General features: G+C 37.8%; 1 protein-coding gene across 1 annotated transcript in view; it reads left to right on the forward strand.

The window, feature by feature from the left end:
* The window catches only part of itga8 (integrin, alpha 8), a 73,559-nt gene that overhangs the window by 8,178 nt on the left and 41,378 nt on the right, over nt 1-24,003 (forward strand). The window contains exons 5-13 of the mRNA XM_048152736.1: nt 93-154; nt 539-584; nt 4,657-4,782; nt 5,276-5,320; nt 8,691-8,734; nt 9,437-9,493; nt 9,845-9,897; nt 10,866-11,071; nt 18,774-18,965. Of these exons, the coding sequence (XP_048008693.1) occupies nt 93-154; nt 539-584; nt 4,657-4,782; nt 5,276-5,320; nt 8,691-8,734; nt 9,437-9,493; nt 9,845-9,897; nt 10,866-11,071; nt 18,774-18,965 (831 nt within the window). The remainder of the gene's footprint in view (nt 1-92; nt 155-538; nt 585-4,656; nt 4,783-5,275; nt 5,321-8,690; nt 8,735-9,436; nt 9,494-9,844; nt 9,898-10,865; nt 11,072-18,773; nt 18,966-24,003) is intronic.

Raw genomic sequence — 24,003 nt, forward strand, 5'->3', positions numbered from 1 at the left:
AAGTATTTTACAGTTTTGTCTTCAAAGTGTTGAAACTGTACTCAGGCATATCTTAATGACTTGTATTACTGAGGTTCCTCTGATCTTTGTAGATAACCCAGACCCTGAGGGTCAGGGCTTCTGCCAGGCAGGCTTCAGTGTTGATTTCACTAAGGTAACAAATCTCCCTCCTTAACCATGTCCGTGTGTTTCATCTTTATGTTTACATGTTGTCCTTACTTTTTTTTTTTTTTTTGTTCAAAATCTTAAAACATTCACTTTTCATCCATTTTTAAATGAAAAAATTACTTTTGGACCCCACTTTGACCCTTCATCTAATCAGGAAGAAGGCTGATTTCTTTATGTTCATGCCTTATTTTTTAAATCTCTATTACTCACTCTTGTGTGTAACATTTTTGGCACCCACCTCTCCCTAAGTCTTTCCTGCTCAAAATGTGCAAGCAAACACACAGAAATAAACACAAAACATTTTTGAGGTCTGTGTCTTCATTTCTACCTTTTCTTCTAGTTTCTCACTCATTTTTTCTCCTTCTTTCAGGAAGGGACTCTAGTTGTGGGAGGACCAGGGAGTTTCTACTGGCAAGGTAACACACTTCTCCTCATTACTTTTTTTTTCGATCATTCCATCCTTTTACAGAGTATCTCTGAGTGAGATTGGCAGACACAAGTCTCTCATATCCCAGACTCACAGTCTCACAGGAGCCCAAGAATCTCAGCTCCATCCAACAAACTGACCAGGCTGACCTTTCCTCCACCTTCAGAGCAGAATAACAGACACTCAGATGATGACACGTCACCTCCCATGAGCCCCGTTAGCAAAATAATCAGGGATTATCTCAGTGTGTTAGCGCTACCATTGCTGAGTCTGTTCAGCCAATCAGAGCTCAGCGTTCTCCAGTGAAGTGTTCTGTCACAGTTCACTCATCACAGATGGGTCAGTGATGGCGGTAATACAGCGGTTGTGATAATAGAAGACAGGTCGAGGTCAATGAGCTGCTCTCTCTGGTCAGTGGCTTTAGTGTTGGCTCGCAGTTAGATCTGTAATCATCGCTTTTAACCTCCAGTGACTGCAGGTTAATGAACACATGCACTTCCTCACTTTTAGCCAGCATTATACATTCTGCTCAATTAACAATGAAGTACTTTTGAAGAGCATAAACATTGCTAAACAAATGCAGGTGTACAGATCAAGATCAAGATCCGTACACCTGCATTTGTTTAGCAATGTTTATGTTAGGGATAGAACAGCAAGTATTTAGCTATTTTGAGACCGGGAGCATCCACTCATCTGGCTGATTGATTCAATATCTATTTACAGCTTAATTAAGGCATTGAATTTGAATTTTAAGCAAATATTGCATAAAATAAATGTTTATTTAATTTCTGTTTTTAAAAAATTTAAATTAATAAAGTTGTGAAATTTCTATAATGGAAATATGTTTTGTTCCACTATAATACTAATAATAAACAGTCTGTCTTAGTGCAATATCTATAATTTTTTTTTATAATTTTATCAATTATTTTATCCAGTAATCATGAATGACTGAATAAGTAATAGAAATGATGTGTCAAATCCAAAAGGTGTGGGAAATCTTAGGTATTGCTTGTAGAGAGAGCAAGAGAGGACATTGCAAAAATGTGTGGAATGGATGTTTGGCCCTGACTAAATGAGGCACAGCTAAATATTTTGTGGCCGGATGTATATGTGATTGTTTGTGTCTGAATTTGGATCATAATGCTAGATGCTGATTGTTGTGTAATTGCAGTCGTATGTTAAGACATGAAAACATATGAGCTCAATCATTAGACCCCCCACAGACTGAACTCAGAGTTACAGTCCTTAATAAATACTGATAATAGTGGGTTCCACATCACATCTCACATGTGTTATTGGTTTTTGATTGTAATGGAGAGACAGATGACTAGAGATGGTGCAAAAATCTAATGTCAGACACAGGGTCTTTCTCTCTCTCCCCCTCTATCTCTCATATAGGCTACTTTCATGCTGTGGACAAATACTAATGCATTAGGAGTTATGACCTGCCACTCGCTTTCTCTCCTCTCCTCTTTTCCCATGCTCAGTCCATCTTAACCTTTGCCTTTCATCTCTTTTTTCTGAGGAAAGACAACAAATTGTGAGGAGAAAAAGTACCACATGTTGTGTCATGTGTCCATAAAACAAATGCAAGTTAATAGAGACACATGTACACAGCTAAACACACACATTAAGAGAGATTAATGGTTAGGGTTCAGGTCAGGCTGTAGCCTGGTAGTAAATGAGAGTAATGTATGTATTGTACTTGAACAACAAAATGAGAGAAAATATCTCTCCCTCACTCTCTCTTTTTTTTGCTTTCTTTATTCACCATGTCAGATCTTAATTTATGAGGCGAACTCGTGTCTGTGTTATTTTCCTCAGAGCTTGTGTAATGACCCTGTTGATGGTTGCAGAATGACAAATCTGAATTTTGTTAAAGCATTACAGGGAGGTTTTGACACAGTTTGGGAGATAAATTGTGTCCCTTTGTTTTCATTTTTGTCTTTCTGCAAAACCTTGGACCAAAACATCAGTTATTGGGTCATTCTACAATAGCACTGGAGTTTCCACTGGAAAAATATTTTAAATATGAAACTTATCAAACCTATTATGTGACCCTGGACCACAAAACCAGTCATAAGGGTACATTTTTTGAAATTGAGATTTATACATCATCTGAAAGCTGAATAAATCACCAAGATCATACATTGATGTATGGTTTGTTAGGATAGGACAATATTTGGCCGAGATAGCTACAACTATTTGAAAATCTGGAATCTGAGGGTGTAAAAAAATCTAAATATTGAAAAAAATCACCTTTAAAGTTGTCCAAACGAAGTCCTTTTCTTTTGATATATTTACAGTAGGAAATTTACAAAATATCTTCATGGAACATGATCTTTACTTAAAGGTGCCCTAGATTCAAAAATTGAATTTACCTCAGCATAGTTAAATAACAAGAGTTCAGTACATGGAAAAGACATACAGTGAGTCTCAAACTCCATTGTTTCCTCCTTCTTATATAAATCTCATTTGTTTAAAAGACCTCCGAAGAACAGGCGAATCTCAACATAACACCGACTGTTACGTAACAGTCGGAGTGTACGCCCCCAATATTTGCATATGCCTGCCAGTGTTCCCAACATTATGAAATGCATTAGACAAGGGCAGAACATCTGGATGTGCACAGCTGAATCGTCAGACTAGGTAAGCAAGCAAGGACACTAGCAAAAAATGGCAGATGGAGCAATAATAACTGACATGATATGATTCATGATAACATGATATTTTTAGTGATATTTGTAAATTGTCTTTCTAAATGTTTCGTTAGCATGTTGCTAATGTACTGTTAAATGTGGTTAAAGTTACCATCGTTTCTTACTGTATTCACGGAGACAAGAGCCATCGCTATTTTAATTTTTAAACACTTGCAGTCTGTATAATTCATAAACACAACTTCATTCTTTATAAATCTCTCCAACAGTGTAGCTTTAGCCGTTAGCCACGGAGCACTATCAAACTCATTCAAAATCAAATGTAAACATTAAAATAAACACTGTACTTATGCGATTAGACATGCTGCATGACGAACACTTTGTAAAGATCCATTTTGAGGGTTATATTAGCTGTTTGAACTTTTTTTATGTTGTTTAAGGCAAGTGCGAGCTCTTGGGGCGTGGAGCACGAGATTTAAAGGGCCACAGACCCTGAATCAGCTCATTTCTAATTATGCCCCAAAATAGGCAGTTAAAAAAATGAATTAAAAAAATCTATGGGGTATTTTGACCTGAAACTTCACAGACACATTCAGGGGACACCTTAGACTTATATTACATCTTTTAAAAAAAGGTTCTAGGGCACCTTTACTTAATATCCTAAAGATTTTTGGCATAAAAGAAAAATCGATAATTTTGACCCATACAATGTATTGTTGGCTATTGCTACAAATGTGACTCATGACTGGTTTTGTGGTCCAGTGTCACATATTATACATATCCTGCTATATTAAAAATGTTGTCTTTTTTATTCAGTTCAAGGTCACACTAATTAATCTTAGAATTTAAAAACAAGTTAGAAAGATATTGCAAAAATAAACAGCTATCATTAATCTCAATATAATTGTGTAATTATTGTTAAATATTGATACAACTATCAATATTTAAAAAATAGTTTTAAAAATTAAGAAAAAAATGGCATAAAATAAAAAACAACTGATCTTTTCAACTGAAAGAATGCCACATGTAGAACTGTGACCTTAGTCATGACATGACCTTTAGCCTATGGGTTTCTTTCATTAAAATTCTTTTTATGAAATATTGCATTAACTTTATTGACATTAAAGGACAAATGCTTTTTGTAATTATTATTTTATTTTGTCCAATTATGTCCAAGAATATATTTTACGTAAAAATCTTTATTGCTACTTTTATTCATATTCTTTTAGTGCATATGGTTTTCTGTAGGAATTTTGTGCATTGAAGTTTGATGTTTTGCCATCCAAAAAATGAGTAACAACATCTGCCACCACAATTGCACAATTTGTCTAATACACATCAACCCACACATTCACACAAAATCAGTGTGTGAAAATTAACAGAAATGTGTAATTGTGTGTTTAGGTCAAGTGATCACAGCAGGAGTTGCAGAAATATTGAACGGCTATTCCCTGAAAAATATCCTTCGCAAAGTTCAGGGAGAGAAGCAGACTGTGGCTGCATCAGACACATATGATGACAGTTACCTAGGTAAGAGATGTGTCTGTGTGTTTGCCTTTGAAAGGTAAAGATGCTTTATGGGACACCAGCGATTTCCTTGAGGCCCTGTCTATGGGTCAGGGGAACCAGCCCTCAGTCAAATGAACACACAAGCTTTTTTTGTGGATGTTGAGGTAACCTTGACCCTCTGTCCCATAGCTCAGTTTGGTGCTGAATTTGTGCCTACAGATAATATTTCCATCTGGAACTGCAGACCTCAACACACACACATACACACACACACACACAAATATTTCTTGAATACACACTTCAAAATCCATAAGGGAGCATTTTCCCTTATGTACTGTAAGTAATCATCATCACAGCTGGATGGTCACGATAATAGTGCAATCAATAATAAAATGACGAGATAAAGCCAACATGACTAAACATTTTTAACTGACCCACTTTTGTTAGCAGCATCAACTGTTTCTCTCACTGTAATGTCTCTGGTTTTCTTACGTTCTCTCTCTGTGTCTGTTAGGGTACTCTGTAGCGGTCGGAGAGTTCACAGGTGATTCGGAACAAGGTGAGAACTTCCTATTATGTTTTTTTACACTTTCATTGGTTTGTAATGTTACTGTTTGAGCATGAAAAAGTCAGTAAATTTACAAAGTCCAAAGGGAGTTATTCTCTATATCAGTAAGCACTGTTTCTGAACTCTCTGAAATGTTTTTTTTTTTTCTGGGAATGTGAAATTTGCAGTTATGGTAAGGGGCGTGAAATTTTCGAAACAAGCTCGAAACAGTTGACCAATCACAGTACATTGGTCCTGCCGACCAATCAGAGCACATTATGCTTTTCGGAAGGAGGGGCTTAATAAAGAGGAAAAACTAAAAACTAAATCCGCTTTTCCACCGAAATTACCTGGAAAAATTTGTCCCAGGAACATATTTTTCTCTCAGACCTGTTGCTGTCTGCGTTTCCATCGCAGTCTAAAGTACCGTGAAGATTAAGGCCCAATCCCAATTCTACCCCTTACCCCTTCCCCTTTCCCCTTCCCCTTTGTTTCGCGCGTTCACGTGAAGGGGTAGGGGTGTCCCAATTCTCATTTGGTTGGAGGGGAAGGGGTAGGGGGAAGGGCAAGGTAGCCCTTCAAACGAAGATTTTTTGGGACCACACTACAGACGAAGGGGTATGATAAATTTCTAACATGGCCGACCGAGCGAGCAGAGAGACCCATAAATGTAAGTATTTTTTTACGGAAAACAGTATTTTAGTAATAAATAATCACTTGTTTTATGTTGCCTTTAATCTTGTGTTCATGTATACGGTTATGTTCTCCGAAAAAAGATTTGTTAAAATCGCTATGAAAAAAGTTCGCTAATGTTTTTTACTTTATGATAGTTCCACAACATATTTTTTTATATTTTATTGAAACTCGCGTTGATTTGACAACATAAATTCAAATCCGGTGGCAGCTAACTTGTCTTTTTGCCGCATGCCTGATTAATGTATTGTTTTGTTGTGGTTACGTCCATAAATACGTGTACGTTACATGACATAAAGCTATCGATGGCATCTTAGAAGTGTGTGATAAACATCGGCGCATCTATGACGTAGGAGCTAGCGACGACTTATGATGACGTGTAACGGTCTAGTAGTGGTGTCCCATTTCTTAGGGGAATATTTTCAGCCCTACCCCTTGACACTCTGTTTCAAGGGGCAAGGGGAAGGGGAAGGGGTAGGCGTAGGGGTAAGGGGAAGGGGAAGGGGTATAAAATAGAATTGGGATTGGGCCTAAGTCTGGTGACATAGGACTGCTTGCGACTTTCCAGTTCCCGCTGGATTTTGTCCTCTGCATATAAGCTTAATAAACCCTGAACCTCATCATCAGTCGATCAGTCATAGTTTTTGAACTCCATTGTTGATTCAAATAGCAAACGACTGTTACTGCACGCACCGCAGCAGACTTTTAAAAATGGTAGTTGAAATAAAATGCTCAACTCAACCAGCATGTTCAGCACCCAAGTCCTGCCCCCAAAAGTTCCTGAACTTTTAAAAAGTACTATCTCGCGAGCAGGGACTTTCCGAGGAGGGATTTTTTACCCGGTAATTCATTTAGACCCTGGTACCTGCGGTTGAAACACACCAAGTACCAACCCAAAGTCCCTAGTTCCTGGGGAAAGTTCTGCGGTGGAAACGCAGCTTAAGAGAGGGAATATGCCCAAAAAAGAAAATTCTGTCATTTACTCACCTTCATATCATTCTAAACCTATATGACTGACTCACTTCTGTGAAATAAAAAGAAGATATGTTGACAATATCCCATTGTTGTTGTTTTGTTTTTTTTACTCCAATAAGCTAAGTCAGTAAACTCCAGTGTTGTTTTGGACCCCACTGACTTTCATTGTGTGGAAGAAAACGTTCTTTAAAATATCTTCTTTCGCCAGTTTGTCACATGTCGTAATATTCGGGTTGAGTAGCAGACCTCTATCTCAGACACATAAACAAACCTTTGCATCTTTTGTAGAGTTTGAATACACGTGTATGAGAGAGAGAGAGCTCTGTCTCTGTGTGTGGTTGTTGTGTGGATTTGTTGCTTGCTGAGCTTTGATCGGACCCTTCAGCTTCAGACCATAATTACAGAGCCCTCACAGGATTCTGTCCCTGACATGCCACCCAGTGACAAACAGCCTGTCTGCAGTCTGTCATCCCTCTCTAACACACACATGTGTGCACCCACATCAACTCATAAGCAATCATTAGCATACCTATCCATCAGACAGTACTGTTCTGCAAAATCATGCATCTTACTTACTAACCGCCCACAATCCAGCTGAAACACTCTAACATCTGGTATAAAATCACCTTATGTAAATGAAAGTAAATTATGATATATTATAGATTGGCCTTATTGACAAAAGTACACATTTTATTTTAAAGAGATGATTGTGTACATTTTCTGAAAAATCCTGTAAAAAAAAAACTGGCAGCTGTACTTTTATTCACATTACAAAAGCACAATGACAATGTTTATGATGTTACAGGATGAGATTTTGGTGCCTGCATACAGGTGGAACAATAGAAAGCCACATGATGAATCAGAGTTGCAACAAAATTGTTCAGCACCATTTTTTGAGGGAAGTGTGCTCTGTTTCTTGATTTGCCCAATTCATACGCTTAAACAACGCAGACAGAATGCACAAATAAAACCGCTATCAGTGGGTTCAGTTCATTCTTCCCAGAATTCTCTCTCTGTCTCCGTCATACATATGTTCTGTCTGGTCTGGATTTGTGGTGATACCAGAGAGAAGAGACATGCTGATTTCTTTTTGTCAGAGTTTCATAAATGGGCTCTTTCTGTGGCGTACTTTGCGGTCAAAAACGGCGGGAAATTTGTTGGAAGGTTGTGGGGGGAAGGGTTGAGGAAGAGCAGGGTGTGATGGGTCCCTGACAGTCTGGGAGATTTCGAGTTAGAAACGAGTCAAACATTTGAATAGTCCTTCTCCGTTCTCAGTGGGTGGGACAGATCTGACAGACAGCCACAAACCCTCCCACCACATCACTATCTCCAAGACCATCCATCAGGCCTCAGACAGCCTCTGTCTCCTTTGCTATGTGTCTTTCTCTTCTCTGTCTCTTTCTTCTAAATATTTATAATAAATGAGTGACTGACATGGTGTTGACAGAGAAGAGATTTACAACACTCACAAGTCTCACCTCACTGTTTACCCCGAGATGCACTGGATAAGTGGTTGTATGTGTGTGAAACATTCACTCATACACACTCTTCTCAAAACAGGAAAAGTGATTGTTTTATTATTGTTCTGTAGTGAAGCACACCATTTGTTTCTTCAAACTGTGCTAGTCTAAAATATATAAACCTGCTGGCACATATGTCAATATCTCAGGTATGTATACTTATACTGTATGATTTTCTTATGTCCTTTATTCAGAACTGGTAGCAGGGGTTCCTCGAGGAGCACACAACTTTGGTTATGTAAGTATACAGTCCTAAACATACTTTGTTTCCTGTGTTTCTATCATGGTAAGAGCAAGAATCAAAGGTCAGAGGTGAAGGTCAAGGGGGAAGGAAGAATGTGAGAAATGTTCGAGAGGTTATCCGCTTCATTTGTACTAAAATTTAAACATTTATTAATTCAAATAAACAAAGAAAAGCTGTATGTTTTGCAAAGATGTATTCTGGTAAGAGTAAAGCCTCTAAGTCACTTGTGTAAGTGGATGTGAGTTTCTCATCTGGATGTGATTTGAAGTCTTAAGAAGGAATTCCCAATTAGGGTTGTAGCATCTAGGATGTAGGGGTGTCCCCTTTGGCCCTCAATTAAACAGAATCATATTCAGCTGGATGGGTGGGTTTTAAAGCAGACAGTGATTTTGGGACTTTTTTTCACTGAATGTTATATTTTTGGGTATTAGCCATATGTGGCTTTGTTTGATTTAGGATCTCAGTCATGAGTGCCCCATAAAACATCCACTAAGATCAATCTGGATGTAATTATTAGAGTGCTAGATGCCTAACATGAGGAAAATCACTCTGGTTTTGGGTTGAGGACAGGCATGTGGTCAGATACACAAGTCCTGCAGTACATCAGGGAATAATCCAGAATCATGACAGTCTGTCATGAATGTAAAAAGTGTTTTATGAGCATTATTTAATATAATCTAACTTTTCTTTTTTTAGGTGGCTGTGATCAATGCAACAAACTTGACGTTTATTCAAAATTTTACTGGGGAGCAGGTGAGCGACTCTCCAACCTTTAATGTGTTTTCAATACTTCTACAGCATTTATTAATTAATGTTCATCTCAACATTTACTAATATCTGTTAACAGTAGTTAATGCACTGTGAACTAACATGAACATTTTTATTAACTAACATATGATATTTTATAGTAAAATATTACTGTTTTGTTTCGTAGTGCCTAGTTAAATGAGACTAAAAGTAGTTTTTGAATAAGACACAGAACTTTTTTAAAGCTTTTTGATTCAGCAGAAGATATTATAGCAATTTTTATAGCAATGCGTCCCATTTATTTATTTGTGTCCCACTTCAGTTTCATTTGATTTCATATATGATTGTTTCTCACAGATGGCCTCTTATTTTGGATACACCATTGCAGTGACTGATCTAAATGGAGATGGGTAAGTCAGCTTGAACAATGTCAATGTCCCATGCAAAAGTTGGTACTAATATAAGTCTGTTTGCATTGAGTTCTTTCTTAATAAATCTAAGATTTATCCCCATGTGAATGACTCAAAAGTGCACATTCCATAGTCATAGTAACTAGGTGTTCCTCACGGTCTGTCTGCACTGAAACAAGGCTTTCTTATCTGCCTGTATTATTTATTTTGAGCTAATTTAATTTGCCAGCTCTTGCTGTATTTAGTTACAAGTTGTATTTAGAGCTTTATAGGACCATATAAACTATATAAATAGGAACATCAGTTTTTCTTTAGGGTTTGGCTTATTTAGACTCATGCATTACGTTCTGGTTTACTTGACCCTTGTTTAAATGCTTGCATCATCCAGGGGGGAAATTTGATATACAGTATATAAAATTTGTTTCTAATTTGGTCTTATGAGGATACAAAACCTTGCTGACACTTCAGCGCCAAAGCTCCTTCTCTTATGGCTGAAATTCGGACATGTGTTTATGCCATTAACTGAAAGGCTTCCTTACCAACAGCACATAGTTGAATACACAGTAAATCAACAGAATACACAGAGAAAGAGCAGTTAAATGATAAACCAGCAATGACCAATGCACAGAGAGAGAATTACAGCTCATTACACTTAAAGCTGTTGAAATGGCTCATTTGCTGGAAACTGGGCCAATCAGTCTGTAGTGTTGAAGTCAATGTATCGTTTTTGTTATTTTGGCTACCAAATGCTGAAACGTATTACTTATTTTTAGATATCAAAAAACACAACTTAGATCTGAGAAGTCTGAGAAGTACAAATGTGAACGTTTCATTTCATTTCATCATGGAATCGCGCCACCATCTTTGTTGGTTTTAGTCCTGGTTATTCTCATAATATCATTTATGGACCTCTAAAAATGCAAAGAGGTGTTTTTATCAAATTTGTGAATTTATTTGTCCACACACAGGCTTGATGACGTGCTAGTTGGAGCCCCACTCTACATGGACCGTGAGTTTGAGAGTAAACCACGTGAGGTGGGCCGTGTGTACTTGTACCTGCAAGAGGACGTGCTTCTCTTCTCCCCTCCCATCACACTCACTGGAACACACATGTTTGGCCGATACGGAAGTGCCATCGCCCCTCTTGGAGATATCAACCAGGATGGCTACCTTGGTGAGTGTTCATGCTAATGCACTTGTATCGTGTTGTATTGCGTGTTTTTTCAAGGCTAGTGAGACACGAAGTTACATATACACCCATTTCCTACTTGCCTTTTTTGTGTAGGATATCCTGTCTTTCTATCACACACTTAAAATGTTCAGTTTTAATCCAGTCAGGAAGTGTAAAATTAGTGATTTGGTGCCCTTGTCTGCATTTTCCTTTGAAGAGTTGGGTGTTAACCACTTTGCTGTGTGTGTTTTGTTGAGCCTGCAGATGGAGGTCACGTGGTTCATATTTATGTTGCTGATCAACCAATATTATTGCAAAAAAAAAAAAAAAACCTTAACATTAACATTCAAAAATTATGTTTGTCAATAAATATTTAAATAGTTTAAAAATGTCTATTAAATACTGTATTCAGTGTATGTACAGAGCATGAACACTCTAAAAACAAATATTTTGGCAAAAAAAAAAAAACTTTCTGAGTTATGAAAGCTAATCAAATTCTTCAACTAACAAACTTCAAGTTAGAGGAGCTTATTAATTTGAAGCATAAACAAAGTTTGAAGTTGATTACTCATAAAAACTAAGTTATTCCAACTAGTTTCCACATAAATGGAGTGGTGGCCATGTAACAATTTGATCTCATCTATTTCAGTTCCAATTAAGGGCTAGCATGACACATGCTAAATGTAATTTATTAGCATGTGAATTTATCAAACAAGTAAGATATTACTGGTCACTGGCATTAGCCCAGTCATTGTTCATAGAACAACATGTCAAACATAACAGCATTAAACTCTAACAGGTCTTTTGCTTTACTAAAAACACATATAAATAACACTTAATTTCAACATTTATTCTCCTTATCCATAAGCATGCTGGAAAGTTATCAAGACAATTTCATCACTACAACTACGACGGCTCATTATTGGCCGACGCTGTTCACGTATAAGCACCACGATGCAGGCGTGTGATGCTGACACAGGAGTCGGCCAATACTGAGTCGACATTCTGACGTAAACATGGAAGCTCTGCATTGTGTCTTCAACTTAAACTGCATAGGAGAATGACAGGGTAGAGAAGAAACTGTTGAATAAAGTCATTATTTTTGTTTCCTTTTTGTGCTCAAAAAGTATTCTCACATCGCTTCATAGCATTGAGGTTGAAGCACTGTAGTCACTTTGACTATTTTAAACGTCTTTACTACTTTTCTGGACCTTGAATGTGGTCATTTCTTTGCTTTTTATGGGAGATAAAAAAATATCACGGATTTCATCAAAAATATCTTAATTTGTGTTCTGAAGATGAACGAAGGTCTTATGGGTTTGGAATGACATGAGGGTACTCATCAAATTTCATTTTTGGGTGAACTAACCCTTTAAGTTGTTCGACATTATTATGTCAACAGAATTCAATTTATCACATAATGTTTGCAACTTAAAAGGTTTAATTAAATCAATACATTTTTATGTAATTAAGTTGTGGTAATAGATCCCCTGGATTTTAAAGTGTAGAAGTCTGAACTGCTGGCTGTATGAATTGTTCAAGAGTTCCTCGGGCATCTGAATTGAACCAGGTGTCCAGGGGTGGAGTCCAGACCAAACTAATCACCCACAGATCATCTTTATCAGTTCAGACAGACTGAGTTGGGTTGGGAACAGAGAGGTTTTCTGTTATACTGATTACTGTGTGTGTATGTGTGTGACTTTACTGTGCAATCTATGAATCTGCTCCATATGTTACTGTAACATGACCTGATATGTCACTGTAATTTTAAAATGACACTTGATGTGGATGAAAGTAAGATGAGGATATTATATCCATGCATGATATGCAAGCCACCTGATCCTCAATCAGCAGACACTGATTTAAAAAAAAAAAAAAAACATGTTGTAATATTATATGAAATGTAAATGTGCTTAGAGACTGAAATACTGTATATAATTTGTCTGTGTGTTTCAGAGAAAAGCTAATGGTAACAAAACACTTTAATTTATGCAGGGATTCACTTTGTGGATTATTTATGCGCCTTGATTCATATTTTCTGGCTATGTAAAAGTATCGCATTATGAGATGATGCTGCCTGGGAGTTTTGGAGAATAATGACTTAATCAATATCTTATATGGTCATAAAGAATCTGATATCGCACACGGCATCTCTGTTACACCAGCCATATGGCTGCACTGGAGTGATGAAGTGACACAATGTCTCTGTGTGTTTTTTGTGCCTCTGCTGTATGAATTATTCTGTCATATACTGTAGTTGTTTGCATAGCTAGCTGAGTCCCTCTAGCTGCTTTGCTATGAGCTTCGTTTGTTCAGTTTTGTTGCTCATGTGCCTCCAGATTTACTGTTTCCTGCTTTCATGCGAAACAACAGTGTAGCAGTCAAACACTGACATACAGAGCAAAGTGAGATCCATGAAGAGTATCTAGTGAGACGCATCCCTTATGTTTGTGTATACAGTCTGTAGTGTCCTGTGACCTGTCACACGAAAAACGTTCTGCATCAACTTAGGGTTTGATCTAGAGATTGTTTAACTTTGGGCCGCTTGCAGCCAATCACACTAAACATGAAGAGCATAACTTTGATTCACTTCTTGCGAGAGATTCAGCAAAGTTCACTTATGTTCTGAAGATTAAAAGATTAAGAATAAGAAATATCATGAATTGAAACATTTACATGGCAGGAAGTATCTGCAGCTGCCACAAAAGTTTGAGATGGCACATAAAAGCAAATATCTGACAATATATGTCATGTGTATATATATATATACATACACATATATACAGTATATTCATAGTTTATCAGCATTTGATTGCCCTCATTCTATTGAATATTAAATGATAAATTACATGTAAATGGTTGAAAAATGCTGTATATAAATCCATTTATTTAACAAAATGCATATATATTTATAATTATAATTCCATTAGGGCCAGAAAATGAGATTAGGCCCGTGAGCATGATTTTATGATGTATGTCTGTTATTTTTGGACCCAGTGGTTTCTTATGTCTGTAAAACGTCTGTTTCTCTCCGCTGTGGCATGTAGTGTATGTATGCAGTCGATTAAGGCCAAGCCACACAATTAAGTGTCTTGTAAAGTGTCATAATGAATTCTCTCTCATATATATTATGCAGTTCTTTTTCGTCGACCATCAGGCTGTTAATGTTGGGGGTCTTTGGGCATTGTGCCAGCTACTGTGCCCTCTGCCAGAAAACAGGAAAAGGAAATGATCAAGAATCACCAAAAACACGCGATGGATATTTATAGAAAGGAACTCGCCCAAGAGAAACAGTGAAACAGAGCATTATTACATACACTGAGGCACGTGCGCATACACACTTCCCACTCAGAAACACACACACACACGGTGGTCCGGTGGACGGAAATGAGTGCTTTCTTGTGGTGATGATTTTATTTTTCTAAGTGTAATTAAACTTTTCTTTCCCTTCTACCTCAGAATGGTTTGCTTAGCTTAGAAGATTTCCATGAGCACACATTCCTCTCAGATCTGTCATTAGTCATGGGCTCTCTCTCTTTCCTGAATTTCTATCCTTTTGTCCCTTTGTTTTTGTCCATTCTTTGGAGTTCATCAGATTTTTTTTTTTTATAATAGAGTGTGGACATAGATCAGGGATATCCAAAGTCCGGCCTTCGAGCAAAATACAGCTCCCTATGAGGTTATCAGCAGACAAAACTATCCTCAACAACATTGTTATTGTCTTTGACAGTTCGGTTGCAGTTTCCATGTCTACACTGCTGCAACCAAACAGGACAAAACTGCTTCCTTTATAATCAGAAAGGTTGTGTGCACTGCAGGTGCTTATCATGTGACCGTTCTACATCATGCCACTTGCTTGCAGTGTAGACAGTGACATGCCACTTCGTGTTGATTCCTTGTTGTATGCAGGGCTTGATTTAAGGGGGATGCGGGGGGTGGAATCCCCCTTGTTGAAAAAAATGCATCCCCTCTGTAAAGCCACCCCCCCCCCCCCCCTACCATCCCCTTTAGATTAACAGTGTTCTGTATTATGTAAAACTTATCAGGGAAACGAAATTTTAAAATTCTCTGTATGATAATTAAACTATAAATAACAGCGATTGACCAATCAGAACTCAGTATTGTGTAACGCGCTGTGCACAGTCACGCCAGAGCTCTGATTCAAGCAAGCTTTTGGCATTTTTCGCGCTTGTTCAAAAGGATCAGGAAAATGGTTCAAGCGCATCTTTTGACGTTCTTTAAAAAGAAGAGAACAGAAGGTATGATATTACTTTGATTAGTGTGTCAAGAACATTCCCGACACATTAGAACGAATAATGAACATACTGTAGCTAAAGTGCATTGATGCCGCAAGGGATCATTGTCAAGGTGAATTATTGACAGTGAATGTCATCAACGAGGTGATAATGCACAGATGCATATAGCCTAGGCTATGTTTGGTACATTTACATGTGTCTATTTATTTTATTTAATACAAAACCGGGCTCTGTTCATACTTTGCTGTTTAAAAATGCATTAACCATCCATTCAAGACACAGCTAACAAAGACTGTACCACTATAAGAACTCAAGAGTTGCATTTAATTCAGAATAACTCTATTATTTTTGTCCAAACTATCCAATGTTAAGCTCTGGAGCGCTGAAAAGTGTGGGGCTCAAAAATAAGTGTCATTTGGAACTCATTTATAGAGTTATTTTTATTAAAAAATATATGTTGATAATAATTAAAACTTCAGTGCACCATTTTAGGTACAGTATATAAAAATGGATGGATTGTTTGTGTGACAGAGAGAGAGTCTGGTGGTTACTCATCCTGTACTACAAATAATTGAATGAATAATGCCTATTTTTCTGTTCTTTAAACCAATAAATAAAAATGTTTAAGGTACAGTAGCCCCAAAAGTTCGCTCTTTGTTATATTGCAGCCATTTGCTAAAATCATTTAAGTTCATTTTTTTCCTCATTAATGTATACACAGCACCCCATATTGACAGAAAAACACAAAATTGTTGACATTTTTGCAGATTTATTAAAAAAGAAAAACTGAAATATCACATGGTCCTAAGTATTCAGACCTTTTGCTGTGACACTCATATATTTAACTCAGGTGCTGTCCATTTCTTCTGATCATCCTTGAGATGGTTCTACACCTTCATTTGAGTCCAGCTGTGTTTGATCATACTGATTGGACTTGATTAGGAAAGCCACACACCTGTCTATATAAGACCTTACAGCTCACAGTGCATGTCAGAGCAAATGAGAATCATGAGGTCAAAGGAACTGCCTGAAGAGCTCAGAGACAGAATTGTGGCAAGGCACAGATCTGGCCAAGGTTACAAAAAAATTTCTGCTGCACTTAAGGTTCCTAAGAGCACAGTGGCCTCCATAATCCTTAAATGTAAGACATTTGGGACAACCAGAACCCTTCCTAGAGCTGAGCTATCGGGGGAGAAGAGCCTTGGTGAGAGAGGTAAAGAAGAACCCAAAGATCACTGTGGCTGAGCTCCAGAAATGCAGTCGGGAGATGGGAGAAAGTTGTAGAAAGTCAACCATCACTGCAGCCCTCCACCAGTCGGGGCTTTATGGCAGAGTGGCCGACAGAAGCCCCTCCTCAGTGCAAGACACACGAAAGCCTGCATGGAGTTTGCTAAAAAACACCTGAAGGACTCCAAGATGGTGAGAAATAAGATTCTCTGGTCTGATGAGACCAAGATAGAACTTTTTGGCCTTAATTCTAAGCGGTACGTGTGGAGAAAACCAGGCACTGCTCATCACCTGTCCAATACAGTCCCAACAGTGAAGCATGGTGGTGGCAGCATCATGCTGTGGTGGTGTTTTTCAGCTGCAGGGACAGGAAGACTGGTTGCAATCAAGGGAAAGATGAATGCGGCCAAGTACAGGGATATCCTGGATGAAAACCTTCTCCAGATTGCTCAGGACCTCAGACTGGGCCGAAGCAGTGGCTTCACAACAACTCTGTGACTGTTCTTGAATGGCCCAGCCAGAGCCCTGACTTAAACCCAATTGAGCATCTCTGGAGAGACCTAAAAATGGCTGTCCACCAACGTTTACCATCCAACGTGACAGAACTGGAGAGGATCTGCAAGGAGGAATGGCAGAGGATCCCCAAATCCAGGTGTGAAAAACTTGCTGCATCTTTCCCAAAAAGACTCATGGCTGTATTAGATCAAAAGGGTGCTTCTACTAAATACTGAGCAAAGGGTCTGAATACTTAGGAGGACCATGTGATATTTCAGTTTTTTCTTTTTTAATAAATCTGCAAAAATGTCAACAATTCTGTGTTTTTCTGCCAATATGGGGTGCTGTGTGTACATTAATGAGGAAAAAAATGAACTTAAATGATTTTAGCAAATGGCTGCAATATAACAAAGAGTGAAAAATTTAAGGAGGTCTGAATACTTTCCGTACCCACTGTACAATAGCTGTGATTGGTGGTTACTGGACACTTTAAAAAAAAAAGAAAAAATGTATCACTACTAGATCATTCCCAGATCATTCACTGGCCCCTGGTAATTTTCTAAAAGTGGCCCTAAAGCAAAGTAATGTGAATATCCCTGACATAGATCTTTATAGAGCTTATTTCCTCAACATCCCTGCAGTTGCTTTGTTTCTCTGCCTTTCTGCCCCTCAGCGGGCATCTCTGTCTGGGTCAGCATTTTTCTGTTTCTTCAGTTTTCCTCTTGTGTGTGTGCCGCTGCCCAAATGTAGGTTAATGACTTGAGCAGTGCTGCTGGCAAGAGGAACACTTGAATAGATAACTCTACCCTGGAGATTTATTGGCCATGCAGTAGTGGACTTGGACTTGTGCTTGTGCATGAGTCTGTTATTGTTCAGTAATAGTCCCTCAGTGCCGAGGAGAAAAGAGCGGTCGCTCCCTGTGGAGCTTTGTGTAAATCATCAGTATTCTTTTCAGCATCCTCCTCTTTTCTTCTGCTTAAAAGCATCTCTCTGTTCCTCTCTACCATAGCCAACATTGAAATAATCAATAATAAATAATACATGACAAAATGGAGCAGAACCAAATGTAGTGCACTGTCACCGAAAGTATGTGGGTTGATGATGTAAAACTCCGGACAAGTTTTCAAGCGCGTGTCCGTTTTTAACGCTTCTTGACTGTCGTACAGTCTGACATATAGGACGGCTGAGATCCCACAGTGTGACATGAGGATCATGTTCGTACAGTCTGACAAGCAACAATCGTAAAGGACTATTATAAATCGCACAGTGTGCACCAGCCTTAAGATATAGTCTCATTCTGACATATAAAGTCATATCTCACACTCTTCACAAGTATTTCTCTGAATTCAGACTTTATATCTCAGAAATGAGACTTTATATCTTATCTTATATCTGTATATCTTATATCAGAGAAATACTGTATATATTTTATATCACTTTATATGTTATATCAGAGAAATTCTCACGAGTGTGAGATATGAGGTCTTAATACTTGAGAGTATTTCTCTGAATTGAGACTTTATATCTCACTATTTATCATTTATTTCTCATAATTGCCACTTTATCACACACTTTACTCCCACAATTGATTGTATCTCACAGTTGTAACTTTATTTCTCATAATCGTGACTTTTTTCAAATTTTTTAATTTATATCACAATCTTTTTTATTTAGTTAGTGTAAATGCTGTTGATGAAATATGGTTTCTCCATCTCTTTCTCACTTAGACGTGGCAATAGGGGCTCCGTTCGCAGGGGAGGACCGTGGTGGCAGGGTCTTCATCTATAATGGGCAGAAATCCGGACTGATGTTACAGGCATCTCAAGTGCTGAGAGGCGACTGGGCCTCATCCTCCATCCCAGCAGGCTTTGGATTCACCCTGCGTGGAGATTCTGACCTCGATAACAACCAGTACCCTGGTGAGTAAAGAAAAACCTTCAGTCTCTTCCTCTCTCTGTTTATGCAAGTTTCTGTTAAGACAATCATGCTTAGGAACTGATGTAAGCCAAGGAGATTAGATGTAGGAGGAATGAAAGTCTGGACTGAGACTTCCAGGTTGAGTCACTTTGTTGATCAGTCCGCTGGTCAGTTTTTTACAAATGTGTTGCAAGTATTTCCACTCATTCTTGTTCTTTTCTTTTGTTTTTCTTCGCCTCCTTTTACTGTGGAATACTCGGCATATTATTCTCATTACTATGTTTATCACGATTTATTTATAATGTTTTCATTGAGAACAATCTTCCACTGAGAATGATGACACTCTTGACACTCTCTGCTGTCTGAACCACATCAAATCACGCATATATTAATGGATGATGTTTCTGCTTGTTTTCATTGAGCACATGGATTTGGAGTTTGCCTGAGAAGGTCAAATCTTACTGAACATTTTAGATACCTTAAAGTCGATTGTTTTGAGACTATGGAGATAAACATTTGCAGGTGACTGAACAAACTATTTGTAGCCTGTGTGTGTGACAGAGATGTTGACTGGGCTCCAGATGAAGTTTTAAGGGTGCAACTCTTGTTCCTCAGACCCAGTTGTCTCTGAGTATCTGTGAGAAGAAATGATCAGGAATTTTAAAGCAGCTACACAAATGTTTCAGTAAAATGTTTATTTGAATTTGAAATTATCCCAGCTAGACTTCACGTGGTGTTTGTGGATTAGTTTATATTGAAATGAACTGTCTGAGTGAATATCCAGAGCTTTTATAAGAATACAGATCTGCATGTTCTCACAATCCATCACAGCTGCGCCGTAATTTTGTTTTGACTAACAGAAACATGAATTAACTGATTCACTCACAGAAACAGAACTTCAGAAACACCCAGCGTGTTTCTAAAGCCAATCTCTGCTGTAACGCCTCAAGCCCATTTCAACAAAAACAGAGCGGTGTGTTCGTTCTTTCTGTCCTTTAATCTCCTCTTTCATTTTTTAATGGCATTGTACAAAATCATCAAAGCAGATGCTGTCACATGCTTTCTTTATAGAGACAGGAAGTCAGATGGTTAGGCAGCTTATATGCACATGTGTGTCACACGAGTATGTGTGGGAGTTTGTTCTTTCATGGCGACAGGATTGTCATCTTAAGTATGCTCTAATAAATGAAGATCTTTTCCATACACGAAAACCATAGATGGATGGTAGAACAATCACACACAGGTGTACATACACACACACACATAATGATGTTGAACAGACCCAGAAAGCAAAACGAAAGACAGAAAACAGGTTTTCCTGTCTCTTCTTCTCAGAATGGATAAATTGCAGCTTTTTAGATATGTGATCTCAGTAATCTTTGATCTGTGTGAATGTTCTTATCGTCCTCTAAGTATATCAGTGATGTGTGTGCAATGTGCATGTTCATTTCTTCAGATATTTATCACTTTCCTCAGTTCATTCTGATTAAAATTGCTTTTGCAAGATGCTTTGGATAAAGGCATCTGCTAGATGAATAAGTGTAAATGGGGCATGTTGAACATTTTATTTTAATCTTTGAAGACTGTTAATAATGTTAGTTATGGTTTTTACATGACCATTTTATACCTTGTAGATTTTGATATGTAAATCTCTATTATGATTTCTTGACATCTAAGCAAACTCTATGTAAACTGACTTAATGTTCCAGAACATGCGTAGATATGTTAATGTAAGCACTCTTATATTAAAGTGTTGATTGTTCTAACATGTTCTGAAATATTATTTACAGTTTAGTTTCGATAAATGGCCTTTGTTGATAGAGGAAGTAGCTTTGTGTTACTTTGTGTCCAAAACCAGTTAGAGAAATTTTGTAAATTGCCTGATTTCTTTTCATCTGGCATTGTACTGGGCAGCTCGACCAACTATGACTCATTGTGAAAAAACCGCGCTCCTCATAATTGCACACTAAATGGAAGGTTCACCCTACATGAAATCTGTCATTATCTACTCAACCTCATGTCATTCCAATCTTGTATTATTTTTTTCTTCTGTGGAGTATATCTTGAGAAATGTCTCAAAAAGTGTGTTTTTACATACAATGGAAGTCAGTAATAACCAAAATTTTTTGGTTACCAACATTCTTTAATATATCTTCTTTTGTGGTCTGCAGAAGAAAGTCATACAGGTTTAAAACCCATGAGCGTGAGTAAATTATGACAGAATTATAATTTTCAGATGAACCATCCCTTTAAGCATCAAATATCAGTGCATCATCTCATTTGAAACGTGCATCTTAAGAGACTGCTCAAATGAGGTACCTCAGGGCTCTATCCTTGGGCCCTTATGTTTTAGCTTGTATTCGAACAATCTGTCCCGATGTAAATATTCAAATGTATGCAGATGACACTGTGATTTATGTACATGCCGAAACCAGAGAACAAGTGGCGCTTAAATTATCTTCTGTTATGAAAAAAATATATGACTGACTTACTCAGTGCTGTTAAATGCTAAATGTTCAGAAAACTGCATGCATGTTACTATTAAAATAAGGAAGCTGTTTAATCTGAAATTTTAGTTAATGGTGAGAAATTAAAAAAATGTGCCAAATTTTAAGTGTCTTGGAATTATTTTAGACTCAACCCTGACAGTTGAGAAGCATGTCTGTATGGTGACAAATAAGATTTTTTTTATTTATACAGAATCAGCTTTCCACAGATGCTGCTAAAGTGATATTTTCTCATTTTTAATATTGTGTATCATCATGGTCGGTCACAAAATCTACTCTTAAACCTTTACCTAGTTTATATAAAGACAGACAAGTTGTTGTGAAGTGCAGTATAGAGCTGCTTTTTCTATAAGAGCTGTTCATATTTGGAATACATTACCAATTAACATTAGACAGCATTAGACTTACGCAGTTCAAGTTACAATTAAGAACATGGCTAAAGAGGAGTCAAACATGTGATAATTGAATTTTTTAATACTTCAGTTGTTACAGAAATTTTTATAGTGTATTGTGCTTGTATTTGGATTGTGAGATGTATTTTTAAAAATTAGGTTTGATGGATTTATCTATGTGTGCTACGCCATGTATTCCTCCTTTTTTTTCCTGCTCAGGGACAGCAGCTCTGTAGCTAATTCTGGGGCAGTCATGTACTGTCCAGTGTCCCTGTGTAATACACTTTTAAAATAATAATAAAAAATCTTATGATTGGCTGTGATTTTGTCACATTGTGCTGCAGTTTCACGTTCAGTGTGTACAAACTAACTAAACTAAACTAAAATTCAGTTTTTCTCCTTACATGAATAAAATCATCACACCGGATATATTCTCTGTTTATATGCCTTTTCCTTTGTGTGTGTGTGTGTGTGTGGTTTGGGGTTTATGTGGGGGTTAGAGTGAACTTTGTGGTTAAATGCAGGGTTAAAGTCAAAGGTCAAGGGTCATTCATCATGACCTGCTTAAACAGCAGTGGAGATTACGTACTCCACATTTCCTGCCCACCGCTTCAGGCATCGTTCTCAGATAGAACACAAACAGACATACATTGCACATTTAGAAACAATTACTTAATTAATTTGAGAGAAAAACACTTCAAAATACCAAATGGCAACATAGAGGAACAAAATTTGGCATTCTGAGAATAAAAAAAGGAAAAATAGTGGAAAGATTTGCAATCAGGATTCCCCTTTCCACTATATTTCTACATTATGTTACCAAAAACATATGTTGTATGTGAAACTAATGTTACATTCAGGACATATTAGAAATGTTTTAGGAACTTGGGTGGGCACCATATAAATATGCATGTACTAGCAATCCGATCAAGAACATTTCCATCCAGACATCCACAGGGAGGAGTTCGGTTCCGATGTTTTTTTGGAGGGAAAGAGATTGATGGATGCGTGAATGTATATTAGGTGAAATGAGAGAGAAATTCAGAACTGGAGGTAAAAGAAAAGATTGCATTAGTTGGCTGTGCTCCGGCATTTCATTGGCTAGAGGATGAAGATGACTATAACAGACTCTAACCTTATTAAAGTTCAAGTGTTTGAGCTTCTTCCATCTCCTCCCTCCATCATTCCACCTCCTATTAACCTATTCATGCGGTTAAGACCCTTGTGTTGTGGCGGCCGGAGGGTTCGACCTGAATATTTTGAGGTTGACTATTGCAGTGCACACACACATTTACACCTCACTGCCATTTGAGGAAGTTGAGCACTCAAATGGACTTTCCAGATGTAAGAATGTAATAAATTGAATTATTCTGTCATCTTCTCTGCCTTTACAAGATGAGAGCTCAGGCCTTCAGGATGTGCGTGTGTCTATCAGTCGGTGTTAGCGCGCATGTTTCTGTCCATTGTGTTCGAGGTGTGTTTTCTGTCACAATACCAAAAGCTGCTGACTCTGGTTTACAGCGGGCTCTTTGCCAGGGGTGTCTCATTCCTGAAGGCAGGACCTGATGGAAAGAGAAGCCAGTGATCGACCTCAGTGAAACAGGAATCAAAGCCGCAGTCTCTGAGCACTCATTAGGGTGCTGGAGCTGTTCTGGAACATTCCTGCATGTGAGTCTCTGAGTTTGCCTGACTGCAAGCATCCCTCCAGGAGCGATTTGTACTCTTCCTTCCTATTAATGCTTTGTACAATTCAGAAACTAAGGAGAGGGAACGGTCTCTCGTTCAAGTTTGATTAAAGACTGAATGAAACCGACCTTGTGTAAAGGTTAAAGTTTAATGTTTACTTAATAGAAATTCTATAGTTATCACAAAAACTCTTTCACCATCAAAGAAAACTAAATGTCTAATATTGTCTGAGTGGGTGTCAGAAGCAGCTCTTTGCTATGGTTTATGTTGGTTCAATTATAGTTTAATGAGATGTCAGAGATGAATGGATGGTTATAGCTTTAGCAGAGGCCACAGAGGAAGCAACACACACACACACACACACACACACACACACACTCTTCCAACATTTCCACTGTTCCATCTCAGGTAATGGAGGTGTGGTTTGTTTGCACACTGACCTGAATATTTGGTTA

The sequence above is a fragment of the Megalobrama amblycephala genome, linkage group LG13, assembly GCF_018812025.1.
Source record: "Megalobrama amblycephala isolate DHTTF-2021 linkage group LG13, ASM1881202v1, whole genome shotgun sequence".
Taxonomy (NCBI): Eukaryota; Metazoa; Chordata; class Actinopteri; order Cypriniformes; family Xenocyprididae; genus Megalobrama; species Megalobrama amblycephala.